The sequence below is a fragment of the Patiria miniata genome, unplaced genomic scaffold, assembly GCF_015706575.1.
Source record: "Patiria miniata isolate m_02_andy unplaced genomic scaffold, ASM1570657v1 HiC_scaffold_24, whole genome shotgun sequence".
NCBI lineage: Eukaryota > Metazoa > Echinodermata > Asteroidea > Valvatida > Asterinidae > Patiria > Patiria miniata.
The window spans coordinates 1,759,184-1,771,607 of NW_024037063.1; the positions used below are offsets into that span (position 1 = coordinate 1,759,184).

Genomic DNA, 12,424 nt, shown 5'->3' on the forward strand with positions numbered 1-12,424 from the left:
GATTTTTATGTTTTGGGTATCAGATTAAAGCTGAGAGCTTTTTCTTTCAAACACTGAAAAAAATCATGAAAATGTTTCACTGTTTGAAGCATTTGTGTGCAGGATGAAAAATGAAAACCCAATGTGCTATTTTCATGATTGTTTCAGTATTTTAATGAAAAAACTTTCAGCTTTAATCTGATGCCCAAAACATCAAAATCCACAGATCCCTTTTTTTTTTTTTTAAAGGCAAATGTTTTAGGGTTGCATTTTTTTGGGGTCACCCTGTACAGGGAAAATAGGATTTTATGAAAAAAATCTGATATTACAAGAAATGTCATGAATTCAGATAAATATGAAAGTTTTTTACAAACGAATCCGGGCACGTGATCACTGTACACTCATGAGGCCCCCTTCAATGGAGAAACCATTGTGCATGCTATTGTTCAAAGCAACTGCCCAGTGATGGATTATCTGAACAATAGCTAGCACAATGCTCTGGCCATTGAAGGGGGCCTTCGTGATAGAATTGATAGCGTGCCCAAATTGGTCTATACAAAATTCAAATTCTCAGATTTTCAAATTCTGCGCGTAATCGATCATACAAATTTAAAGTCCTTAAATTTCAGAATTCTTGCTTATGTTTGTATTCAGGGGAGAAAGGTGTGTTATGGGAGGCTGGTTGTTACTTTTTATTTAAAGTCCTTAAATTTCAGAATTCTTGCTTATGTTTGTATTCAGGGGAGAAAAATGTGGTATGGGAGACTGGTTGTTACCTTTTAATGCCCTTCAGAAAGGATCCAAGTTTGAACAGGATTGATCGAGCCGTTGCGGCAAGCACAAATGTGGAGCAGTGACATTGGGATATGGCGATCAGAAGACGCCGGCGATCTTCAGGATGATGACAATCAGCACTGCCACGACGATGATGATGACTACAGCCAGGATGATACCCGTCTTGCGGTTCATCCACTTGTACTTGTTGCTGACTCGCTTGGCCGTCTTCTGGAAAGACTGGGCCTGAAGGGCGAGCGAGATTGAACGGAAAGAGATGTTAATGTACAATTCAAAACACAATTTTGGATACAGGGGCGGATCCAGGGTTTGGCTTGGGGGGGGGGGGCAAGTACATGTAGCTGTGAATGTAGAAGATTGAAATCTAGGTGCTTTCTCCTGCATTTGGGGGGATATTCAGAAAGGCTGGTAGTATATGATAGTATATGAGTAGCGGACTAAAACCCAATCTGGGTGGATATTGTTGTGGTGGTGTTTTTTACGTTTTGGCAGCCCAAAGGGAGGGGTTGGGAGCGCTGGGCAGGGGGAGGAACCACTAATAGCCCACGCCCAGGTAGATCCGTCATGCACCGGGGGAAGAGGGTTGGTGGGTGGGGGTGCAAAGGAAAAGAAGAAAAAATGCATGACCTTAGCCCCCACAAAGGAGAATAATCTGCCGCCATAAATATGCCTGGTGAATAGATATATTGCCAAACTGGACGTCTGCCAACCTACATGTAATTCTGATAGCTCAGTTGGTACAGGGCTGGAACAGTAATAGAAGTCAGAAATTAAATATCCAAAGCGGATTTTGGATCTAGCTTTGGGGGAGGGGTTTGACATGAAGGGGGATGGGGATGGTAGGTTGAGCAAAGTAACAAAAGTCAGAAGTCAAATATCCAAAACGGATTTTGGATCTAGCTTTCCGGAAATGGGGGGAAGGGTTTGACATGAAGGGGGAGGGGTGGGCAGGTTGAGCGAAGGTGTCCGCGGAACGCCTTGTTTGGGAGGGTCCTGGGCATCCCCCCCCCCCCCTCTGGAAATTTGTGAAATCTATGATGCTTTCTCCTGCATTCTGAGGCACTGTGACAATAAATTCCGGAATTTTAGCATTCCATTTATCATTTTTGACCCCATTTTACTGGTATCATAACATTAGTCAGCGGCTGAACAACCAGGGGGCTTGCAACCCCCAAACTCCCCCTCTAGATTTGCCACTGGCTTTTAAAATGTATTTTCTTAGTTTCGTTCTGTAACATATTTGATGGGAAAGAACGCAACTCACGCTTGCTTCCAGATCCTCGGTTTTCTGCATGAGGTCATCCAGTTTCTCCCCTCTGCTCAGAACCTTGTCAATGTTCTGGATCATAATGCCTTTGACCTCGTCCACTTGACTCTGAAGGTTATCAATGTTGCTGGCCGACTCCTTCAAGTGGGAGTAGTGGTCCTGCAAAGGAAATATACGTAATAGATATAAACGTGCATACTACATGTGTGAGATAGTTACAAGTGTGTCGAAGCATCAGGAACAGATGCTTCAGCTGGATTATAGCACAAGTGAGGTACGTGTAATCCTAGATGCTTGGAATTTCCCAATACTGGATTTGATTTAATCTCGTTGATAGCATCCTCTGTGCTTTTTACATGACTTTTCCTGGACAAAATTAGGGCTTTCCGTGACCAATGCTGATGCTGTTTTTTGGCATCTTACATGTAGGAGCCTATTTACAACACACTTTGAGATATGGTAGATTAAAATGTCATGTTCCAAACCTGGTGGTCCATGGACGGCTTTATTCCATCTGCCTGAAGCCCGGTTCATACTCGGCGCGAAAGCGAAAGCGAACGTGAATTTGTGACGTCATTGCAGGTATTCGCGCTGTGAATTCGTAAAAGTTGAACACATTTCAACTCGGGCGAAGTTCACAGCGAACGTGCCATGACGTCAAATTCGCTTCGCCTTCGCATTCACGTGGAGTATGAACCAGGCTTTACTGAGCTCCAAAGCTTGATTTGAAGACAAAAAACACAAAAGCCAAATCCAGTCTGGCAGCAATTGAAAAAATATTAGGAGGGTTTAATACCATTTCCTGGCTGAGTACAATACTGAGGTCCCTGTCCAATTCATGTTCGCCGGCGTGCTGGACGCGCTGGTCCAGGCTGGAGGTCGTGACACGTCGGATAATCTCGTCCAAGAACGCATACGACTTCTTCTTGCTGAAATCTTGACTGGTCGCGCAGAGGTAGGTGATGCCGTTACGCACTATCACAGGGAACATATACCTGGGACAAAGCAAGCACAGGTAGACCACAGAACAACTTCAGGAGTTTTCTCGTTAAGTATCACGGATACGTTAAGGAAACTTCCTCTGTAATGAAGTTAGTACCTTCATTGCAGGAAGATTCATGAAAAGTAGATCTAATTTCACTGCCCTGTGGATTACTAAATTGATGTTGTTTGCTATTTCTTGGGTTGGGGAATGGCAAATTCATCCCTGATTCATAACATAAACAGGACAATGAAACAATATTTTGAACCTTTAGAAGAAAGGGAAAAAAAAAATGTACATATTTCATGAATGTGTTTTATCGTCCTTGCAGTAGAGCCATTTGTCTTGTATTTCTTATCCATCTTTTCTCAACTTTAGATTATTTCAAAAACCACATTCATTGGGATTTTGGCTCGTGATGATTTGTGACTGATTGGTGATGATTCATGATTGGCCTGCTATGACTTGTGATTGGCTTGCGATGACTTGTGATTGGCTCACGATGACTTGTGATTGGCTCACGATGACTTGTGATTGGCGTGTGATGATTGTGATGACTTGTGACTGGCTTACAATGACTTACGATTGGCTTGCAATGATTTATGATTGGCTTGCTATGACTTATGACTGGCTTACACTGACTTGTGACTGGCTCGCGCTGACTTGTGACTGGCTTGCGATGACTTGTGATTGGCTTGCGATGATTTGTGATTGGCTTGCGATGACTTATGATTGGCTTGCGATGATATATGATCGGCTTGCAATGGTGTATGATTGGGTTGCGATGGATTGCGATAGGTTGCGATGACTTGTGAATCGCTTGTGATGACTAGTGATTAGCTTGTGATTGTTGTGATTGACTTGTGAGTGACTTGTGATTGGCTTGTGATTGGCTTGTGATTAGCTTGTGATTGACTTGTGAAGACTTCATTATGACCCTAGCGTGTTCTTACTGATCTGACGTGTAGACCACTTTGGAGTCTTTATACGGGATGTTCTGCAGCATGGACCGACACACGCTGGAGAAGTTGTGTTCATAGCTGGCCGAGTTTTCCACCAGGAGGGTAACCCCCCTAGCTATACAGCTGTACAAGATTGTCATTCTGTCGAAGGGCTAGGGTGGATTGTTGTTTGGCTGTAACCTGGGGGTGCTGCTACAGCTTGGAAGGGAAGGGGATCAAGTCAAGTACTGCGGGGGAAAAAAGAAACGAAGGAAACAACAGTTAGGATAACATTTTGAGGATGATGGGGAAAAAACAAATAATTATGGAATTGGGATGAAATCAACATGTGGTTAAAAAGGAACTTTATCAAGTCTCCCTATTTTCTTACAATGTTGTTTAAAAACTTACCTGTAATTTGTGTAAACGGGTCTAGTTAAAGTTGAAATGTTACAGTGACCACAATTTTCTTAAATAAGGTCACTTTCATTAGAGAGCACTCCCCCCTCCCTCCCCCCTCCCCCCCCCCCTCCCCCCGGCACACCCTCACAGTCACCCCCCCCCCTTCTCCTGCATTAACCTCTTTGGATCCGCCTTGATTATTTACTGTTAGTGTTATAATACTATTACTAAACATGCTAAACCAAAAAACTGGTACATTAGTAGTACTAAACCAAACACGTACTACTAGAAAGCCTATTTATACTAAGTTAGTGCAGATAAGTAGGCTGAATTTTTATGATAATAAATAACAAAAATATTAACAACTTCTAAAATGAAAATTGAAATCAAATGTGCACACGAAATTAGAAAATGATGTCCTCTTCTTAAAAATCTTAATTTCAACTAAAAAGTTAAAATATTTTTATATTTTCGTCGATTTTACCTGGATGTCAGTGAATCCTGTCTTCGGAAAACCACGACGCACTTCCAGTGGAAAAGTTAACAATTTTTTGCCAGTTTTCAATGGACTCTATTCTGACGAAAATAAGGTCAAATGTTGTTTCCGCAATTACACATCTTAAGAAACACATCGTCATCATGCAAAACGGGCGTGTGAACCTCGCGTATTTCAGCCGCATGGTGGCGTATGTGGTCGCAGCCATTACGCAGACGAAGTCGGAGATTAAAAAACGGCAAAATTTGTGTAAAAGACAATGGTATGGCTTTCTATTTTATCTGCAATATTAGGCCTCTTGTCATAAAAAGTTCGCGGATATTTTTACATGAATAGAAAGCTGGATAGTGTGACTACCATGTGCAGCAAATTTGAAGTCCGCAGACTAAATATTACTGGAGAAAACTTTGTTTCTGTACATGCAGTATTTCCCTTTTCCTCATCGGCCAGAGTTGACTTGGCGTGCTATAGGCCCCTTGTCACTAGAAATTTCAATTCAATTCAATTCAAATAGAAATTAACATTTATTTACATGCTTTCCACAAGCAATCTAAATTAAATTTGCATATAAAAAGAAGGAAATTATATTTCATTAATTATCATAACGACTGGAGAAAATAAAGTAGGATAAAAACTGAGTATAGGGCTGTTCATAAAAACTGAGGTTTGGAGGTAAGAAATGCTACGGATATAAAACACTCAGAAAACTTTTCATATGATCTTGAAGGAATAAGAAGGATATGTATTATGTATTATGTGGCTATATTATATGCCTACGCGGGCATCGGACACGGGTGAGTCATCCGTGGCTAAATCATCATGGAGCTAAAAAGCACGAACGTGGAAATAATTTTGTTGGAATAAATGTATTGCGCCCTCTTGAGTAACTGTCCAGCCAACACGGGTCTGCCGCGCCGAAAGCGCCTGATACCTGGTACCCACCATCGTGAGTTCATTTTCCAAGCAAAATAAATGAAGAAACCAGCGAAATAACTAACAGACTCTGTGTGTGTTTTGTGGATTTACCTTAACAGGAGAAAAGTCTGCATTTAAGGTGCCTTTTTTTAGTTGTTTTCTTGTCAGTATAAAGTTTATGGAAAGCAACGTTATTTTGGTATTGTTAGTAAGATTGTCTGAGTGTCAGACTTGTAAAATATTTTGTCTTGCAGGCCTTTAAAATAGCCAGTAACCGTACTACGTAGTCCGTCATGTCCGTTTCGCTTGGGCATGTTGGGCCGTTCGTAAACAGACGTGACAAAACAAAAAAGTAACAAAAACAATTAACATGAATAAGTAGGCCTAGGCCTAACATAAGTAAAAGTAGGCCTAGGTCACGTGACTTAGTTAGTCCAGTTGGTTTAACCATGGTTTTTTTCCATGGTTTAACTCTATCTCCATTCTCCATTCAACAACAATAACTAAGCCAGTTCGGTATTCCAGTATGCATATGCATGTGCACATCACAAATTTTTTCTTTCAGCCTTCAAATATTGCCGTGCGTAAAAAAGCATAGGCCTATTATTAGCCTAATTATTAGTCCCAGTAACTTGGACCCAACTTATTGCCTATTTTTAACATTCGGACATGGTCTGGCGACATGTCCGAATGTTAAAAAAGGCGAACATTTATCAAAAAAAGTTTGGACAGCGATGTGTTTTTAATTTTAGGTGTCTTGTGTGTCCAAACTTTTGTGTGAACGAAAGTTCCCAGCTCCTTTTGATAGCACGAAAAATTGCACAGAATGCAGATTCGGTTACCACATACGATTATGAGTCATGGTATTGGTACCCGACTCGATCTTGTCTCTCTCTTATGTCATGCCATGACAATGCGCATGCTCATGACATGACATATTAAGAGGGAGACAAGGTCGAGTCGGGTACCACGACTTGGGAACATGTCGTAAGTAAACCTCAGTACCTCGATCTTAATCATAGATCTCTACTTGTGTCTCAGGTGGTGTATTTAGTAATTCTGTGGCCGATTTGAGGGTGAAATAAGGTGAAATCTGATAGTTTTGTTCAAATAGTTGGGTTAGTTGATTATTTGAAACGCCATGTCTACATTCAACTTGGACCCTATTGCCAGACCATGTCCGAATGTTAAAAAGGTGATAAGTTGGGTCCAAGTTAATCGGACTAGTTGTGCACATGTGCAGTTGGAATACTGAACTGGCTAAAAAACCTTTTTGACATTTTAAAAATGATTGTTGTATCTGTCTTTGCGGTCTTTGGTTTAGAAAGGGTGAAATAAAGGGAATATGTGTTTTTCGATTTCAGTTTTAATCACTTTCAGGCACTTTCATCAACATCATGTGACTTTTCCCGTCATGCCTCAGATGCCCGTAGACAAGAATACACGCAAATTGCTTAGAATAAAAAAAAAATACACAAACAACGTTGTCTATTAACCCTAACCCCTTGGGTATATTTGCTAGAAAGTATCCTGAATCTGCCAAAATCCATCAATTTTGCCATTTCAAAAAATTTTGGTGGCCAGTGAGTCCATCAGAATCCACCAGTTAGCTGGGAGTAAATCTGTTGAGATTCTGAATCCATTGAAGTCCCCCAATTGCTCAGTATGGAGGTATCCTGAATCCATTAAAAATCCTGCAGTACCGTTAGGCTTCGTGTCCTGAATCCATCAATATCCCCCCACTTTTTCAATATGGAGGTATCCTGAATCCGGCAAAATCCCCCGAAACAGGGGTTTGGATTTTGATGGATTCGGGTACGTTAGGGTTAACTATTAACTAATTAAATGGCTGAATCCTCCAACGGAACCATTCACTGCATCATTTTAACTCACTCCTCTCACAGATGCCTACAATAAGGCTGTCCAGCTCAGATGGGGAGATCTTCGAGATGGAGGTGGACATTGCAAAGCAGTCCGTCACAATCAAAACGATGTTAGAAGGTAAGAAAACAAACAAGATGGGTATAGATCGGAGCTTTATGTCTCGGCAGTGGCAGTGCTAACAAGAGAAAAGTTCCTCATAACGCGGAGCCTGCCGGGGCAGCACTACTCGCTGTCCAATTATCATATTGTGTGTTCATTATTGTCACATCCTGTGAAATTACAAATGAAAAAATGAAATGGATTGGACTTTCCGATCGCTAATAGATCTTGGAGTGGATGAGGATGACGACGAGCCCATCCCCCTCCCCAACGTCAACTCGGCCATCTTGAAGAAGGTCATCAAGTGGTGCACCTACCACAAGGAGGACCCCCCGCCACCAGAGGACGACGAGAACAGGGAGAAGAGGACGGATGACCTCTGCGGCTACGACCTGGACTTCCTGAAGGTGGACCAGGGCACGCTATTTGAGCTGATCCTGGTGAGTCTTCCTTGGGTTTTCATCCTTTATTTGTCTCAATTCCATGTCAACTTTTTTTACTGATGGGTTATTGAAGGGTCTGGGTCTGCTTGAAAGTCTGGAATATACTTCCTGTATGTAGTTTTCATCTTTAAAATTATCACACAATAATTCTTCTTTTTTAGGCGGCAAATTATCTGGACATCAAAGGGCTTTTGGATTCCACCTGCAAGACCGTGGCTAACATGATCAAGGGCAAGACCCCCGAGGAGATCAGGAAAACATTCAACATCAAGAACGACTTCAGTCCAGCCGAGGAAGAACAGGTAAGGAAGAGTTTTGGAAATGCGATTAAACTTGTGTTCTTGAGCAAGACACTTTACTACAATTGCCTCGTTCCATCAAGGAGTGTAAATGGGGCAGCTGTGAGGGCAGAGACCAGATTGCGCTGATCTCAATCTGATGCTCAGAAAACTGGTCTTGTGGCTCTGCTAGCCACAGATTTCCGTGCTTACGATCACATTTTGTGCTAATCGCTCTAGCGGAAAAAGTTCTGTGCTGACCCTGTAAGCGCAGAATCCTTACTTACGGGATGTACGCATGTGCAGAAGCCAAAATTCCTCGCTAACCTGTGAAATGTGCTTACCGTAAGCACGGAATTTTCTGTTACAGTAAGCAGTGATTTTTCGCTAATGGTAAGCAGAGCTATGAAATTGGAGCCTGGCCTCATAGCCTGATGAACAGGGGTAATAATTGTGGAGGGCTTTGAGACCTTGGTATAAAGAACCACAATATTATTATTATTATTAATAACCGAATGTGTATAAAGTGGAAGTGCTTGTGTAAGAGGAACACAACCTTTCGCGGATGCAGAACAGAAATGCCATCTGTAATAGTCAACTGCCAAGGGCGTTGTATTTTACAACCGACTTGCTGCAAATCAACAAGTTTTCACATGCCACCTAAGTGCCTTCACATACTGTCTTAAGTAGGCCACATTCTGTGGCCAAAAGTTCTTGCATGGAGCCAGCGGCAGGCTCCAAAACTTTTGTAAAAGCTGAAAGCTTTCTGTCTTCACGTCTTCACTGACAGTATCAACTCAATTTTCTTGTCTTTGCCTTCAGGTCCGGAAGGAAAACAGCTGGTGTGAAGAGAAGTAGAGGACCTCCCATCAGATAAGCCGCCCCTTACCCACGCATCTCTTAGAAAAACTGCCCAACTTCTGTTTTGATAACCAGAGTCAAATTAAAGTGCATCATCAGTTCTTGCGAAATTCTAAGGCAGAAAATACTGCCCTTTTCCAATGGGATCCAAGTTTTGACTCGTATATTGGTGATATCTGTTGTTCACTGACTTCACTCTCCAGAGCCCCATCTTCAAATACACCCAAGAAACGTAATCTTAAAATTGGTTAAATCCTTTCACCGGAAATGTTTGATAAGGGAATAGTTAGCTTTATAGTTCAATTGGCAATTTGATTCTTTCTTGCTTGTAAAGTTTGAAAAAAGGGGATAAAAAGTATTTTAAAAAGTCCAGCATGGATTCATCGATATTTGAGGTTGACTGTACGCTAAATTTATGAGGAACGAGAGACAGAACTTAGGAGAGGACATGGGGACCCAACTTTGACTGAAATCTGCCCCCCCCCCAAAAAAAAAACACTGCGTTGACAACAATTTTAATATTACAGGTCTTAATATCTTAGGATTGTGACATTTTGACCCGGTGCTTTCTGAAAAGGAGAGTTCATTACACAAATGCCTATTAGTAAAACAAGCAATTTATTCTCATACAATGTCTCGGAAAATTACAGGATCTACTTATAAATTGTTCGGTGGTTTTGTGTGTTTGTTTCACTTCAGTAGGTTGTGGGTAGAAACATTCGCGTGGGACCTTGACAATTGATGTCTCCTTTCTGTGACATTTGTAAACCCATTTTAAAAAAAGCACCAAAATTTAAGAAAATAAACCCTCAACTAAAAACCATTATGATTGCCAAGAATTGTTTTGTCATTGGCGTAATAATGAATATTCATCTGCTGTTGGCACCTTTGTTTGATTGATTGTATAAAATTGTAACTTGTTAGCGTTTTGGTATATTTTTTAGAAGTGATGATTTGTTGTTGAAATAATCCTATTTCTGTATTTCCAGAATTTGTCGGCGTACTTTTCGTTTATCTCGATCTATTGCCGACTGTACAACTAATCATTGCATGAGGCTGCACAAGCAAATAGATGTTTTTTTGTGTGTGTAAAATATTGATGGTATTTGTAATCCCTTGTGTTTTGTGAGAGTTGAGCATATTTTTGAAGGTTATTAATAATCCTTTGCATGTGGGTGCAACATGAATATACTACAGCACGATGTTGACAGCCAACTTGGATTGTTCACTTCCCCTGAGTGGACATAGATGAAATATACATATCTTCAAGAGATCTTTAAGATGTACATGCATTATAACAAAAAAAATTGTTCCAAAGTTTAGCCTTAAAAGTTCCTATACAGTATTTTCCCCCAAAATGTGTCTGTTTCAATGTTTTTGAAATAACAAAAAACACGAAGTAAATTTTGGAAATGTTTAATTGTGCAGATACTCCTAATCCTTGGCCTAAACTCGTTTAAGTGTTATTTAATTCCATCACGCCTCACTGCACAATGGTCAATATTGATCACAATATTTCTGGACACTGTGACCAAGTTCCTTGCCTTAATCATTTCAGTGCTCTGTTATGTAAGCTGTGTAAAATCTTTCATGTTATGAAAAAAGGGTCGTGGTTGGGGATTGTAATCATTTGCCCTTGAGCAAAGTCAAGATCTTGAGTAAACTGAGGTCTTGCCATGATGACCGCTAGCCTGGCAAATGATTCCAATCTCCAACTGCAGCCCGTTTTCATAATAAACAGGAAGGATTTTACGCAGCTTAGGCCCCCCCCCCCAAAAAAAGTCTCCGGTTTCTGGTATGCGCGCGCGTCGCCGTAGCCATGCGCGTCGGCAAAATGAAAAAGTTTTTTTTTTCAATGAAAGATGATGTCTCAAAACCGCCAAACTCACTGGTTTGACTGGAATTCTGCTGCGGCGCAATTTCAACGTGTTTTTATATGGGGTTATGATCGAGAATAAGCTTTATGTGGCCACTCTGGACTCCCATATATTTGCACTAAGTTTAGTCGGGCATCATTTGCAGTCATCAGCCGACATTTGAAGCAAAAAAGTCGGGTAAAAAAAAAAAAAAAGCCGCGTCGCCGCACCACTTTTTGGACAAGCTCCATACCAGAAACCGGAGACTTTTTTTTTTTGGCCTTACAAACAAAGTACTGAAATTGATCAACACAAGGAACTTGGTCACAGCGTCCACAAGTTATGTTGTGATCAATCAATTGGCCATTGTGGGTTTAGAGCAAGGATTAGGAGTATCTGCGCAATTAAAAAAGTTCAAAGTTTACTTTGTGGTTTTGTTGTTATTTGAGAAAATATTTAGACGGACATTTGTTGGGGACATGTCATGCGCTCATGCTCCATTTTTCAAAGGAATTAGTAAAGTTCTCCACTGTATTTCTGCATTTCTTATCAACTGCACTGTTAGCAATAACCTAGAATCATCTTGTGTTACTTGGCATTTTTTTCATGTTGCAAATGATTTGCTCCAATTTTCTTTGCCAGTAACCTTCATTTACATCCCATAATATGCAGAAACCATTGTGTACAGACCTGTTTCATAAAATGTGTTGATAATTTTTGAGAATATTGTCAGAGCTAAATATTGCACTTAAGAGTTGCTAAATTTAGGGTGCACGGGTAACTAACTTGTTGGCAGTTATTGTAGCGACAAATTAATTGGTTAAACAAAAATTGATACACGTTTGTAAACATTCATTAGCCTATGTGGAACCAGTATCGGGCTATAAGCCAAATTGCATACCCTTGTATGTTGTGATAATGTTTAGTATTGTTTGCGTAACGGATTTACAACGGTGGGCATTTTCGTGCAGCAAATGAGTGGAACTTTTGTGATTTTGAGTAATGACATAATTGCCAAAGGTTTTAATTCACTGTTGCACGTCTTTAAAGCCAGCACGGATAAGTTTATTATTTAAATGTAATTTTTTTTAAGCAGAGCAGGAAAATACTGAATCCAGATAAATTCAAAACGGTGTAAAAAAAAAAACGGGTTGAAAACGGTCCTCAGAGCAATGTTATGCATAGTTATGGCTTACATATCTTGTTACAATTATGGTGTCATTCTT

General features: G+C 40.6%; 2 protein-coding genes across 2 annotated transcripts; one reads left to right on the plus strand and one right to left on the minus strand.

Moving 5' to 3' along the window:
• Nucleotides 1-242: 242 nt before the first annotated feature.
• Nucleotides 243-5,034, minus strand: LOC119731663 (vesicle-associated membrane protein 7-like). The gene is made up of 5 exons (XM_038204868.1): nt 4,851-5,034; nt 3,977-4,212; nt 2,838-3,036; nt 2,039-2,200; nt 243-999 (listed from the first exon to the last, which is right to left on the minus strand). Exons 2-5 carry the CDS (start codon nt 4,123-4,125, stop codon nt 853-855), a joined length of 657 nt encoding a protein of 218 aa, XP_038060796.1. The 5' UTR covers nt 4,126-4,212; nt 4,851-5,034; the 3' UTR covers nt 243-852.
• A 774-nt stretch (nt 5,035-5,808) lies between these two features.
• LOC119731664 (S-phase kinase-associated protein 1-like) lies at nt 5,809-11,112 on the plus strand. Its single transcript, XM_038204869.1, has 5 exons — nt 5,809-5,916; nt 7,682-7,778; nt 7,986-8,200; nt 8,365-8,505; nt 9,304-11,112. Exons 2-5 carry the CDS (start codon nt 7,682-7,684, stop codon nt 9,337-9,339), a joined length of 489 nt encoding a protein of 162 aa, XP_038060797.1. The 5' UTR covers nt 5,809-5,916; the 3' UTR covers nt 9,340-11,112.
• The last annotated feature ends 1,312 nt before the right edge of the window (nt 11,113-12,424 follow it).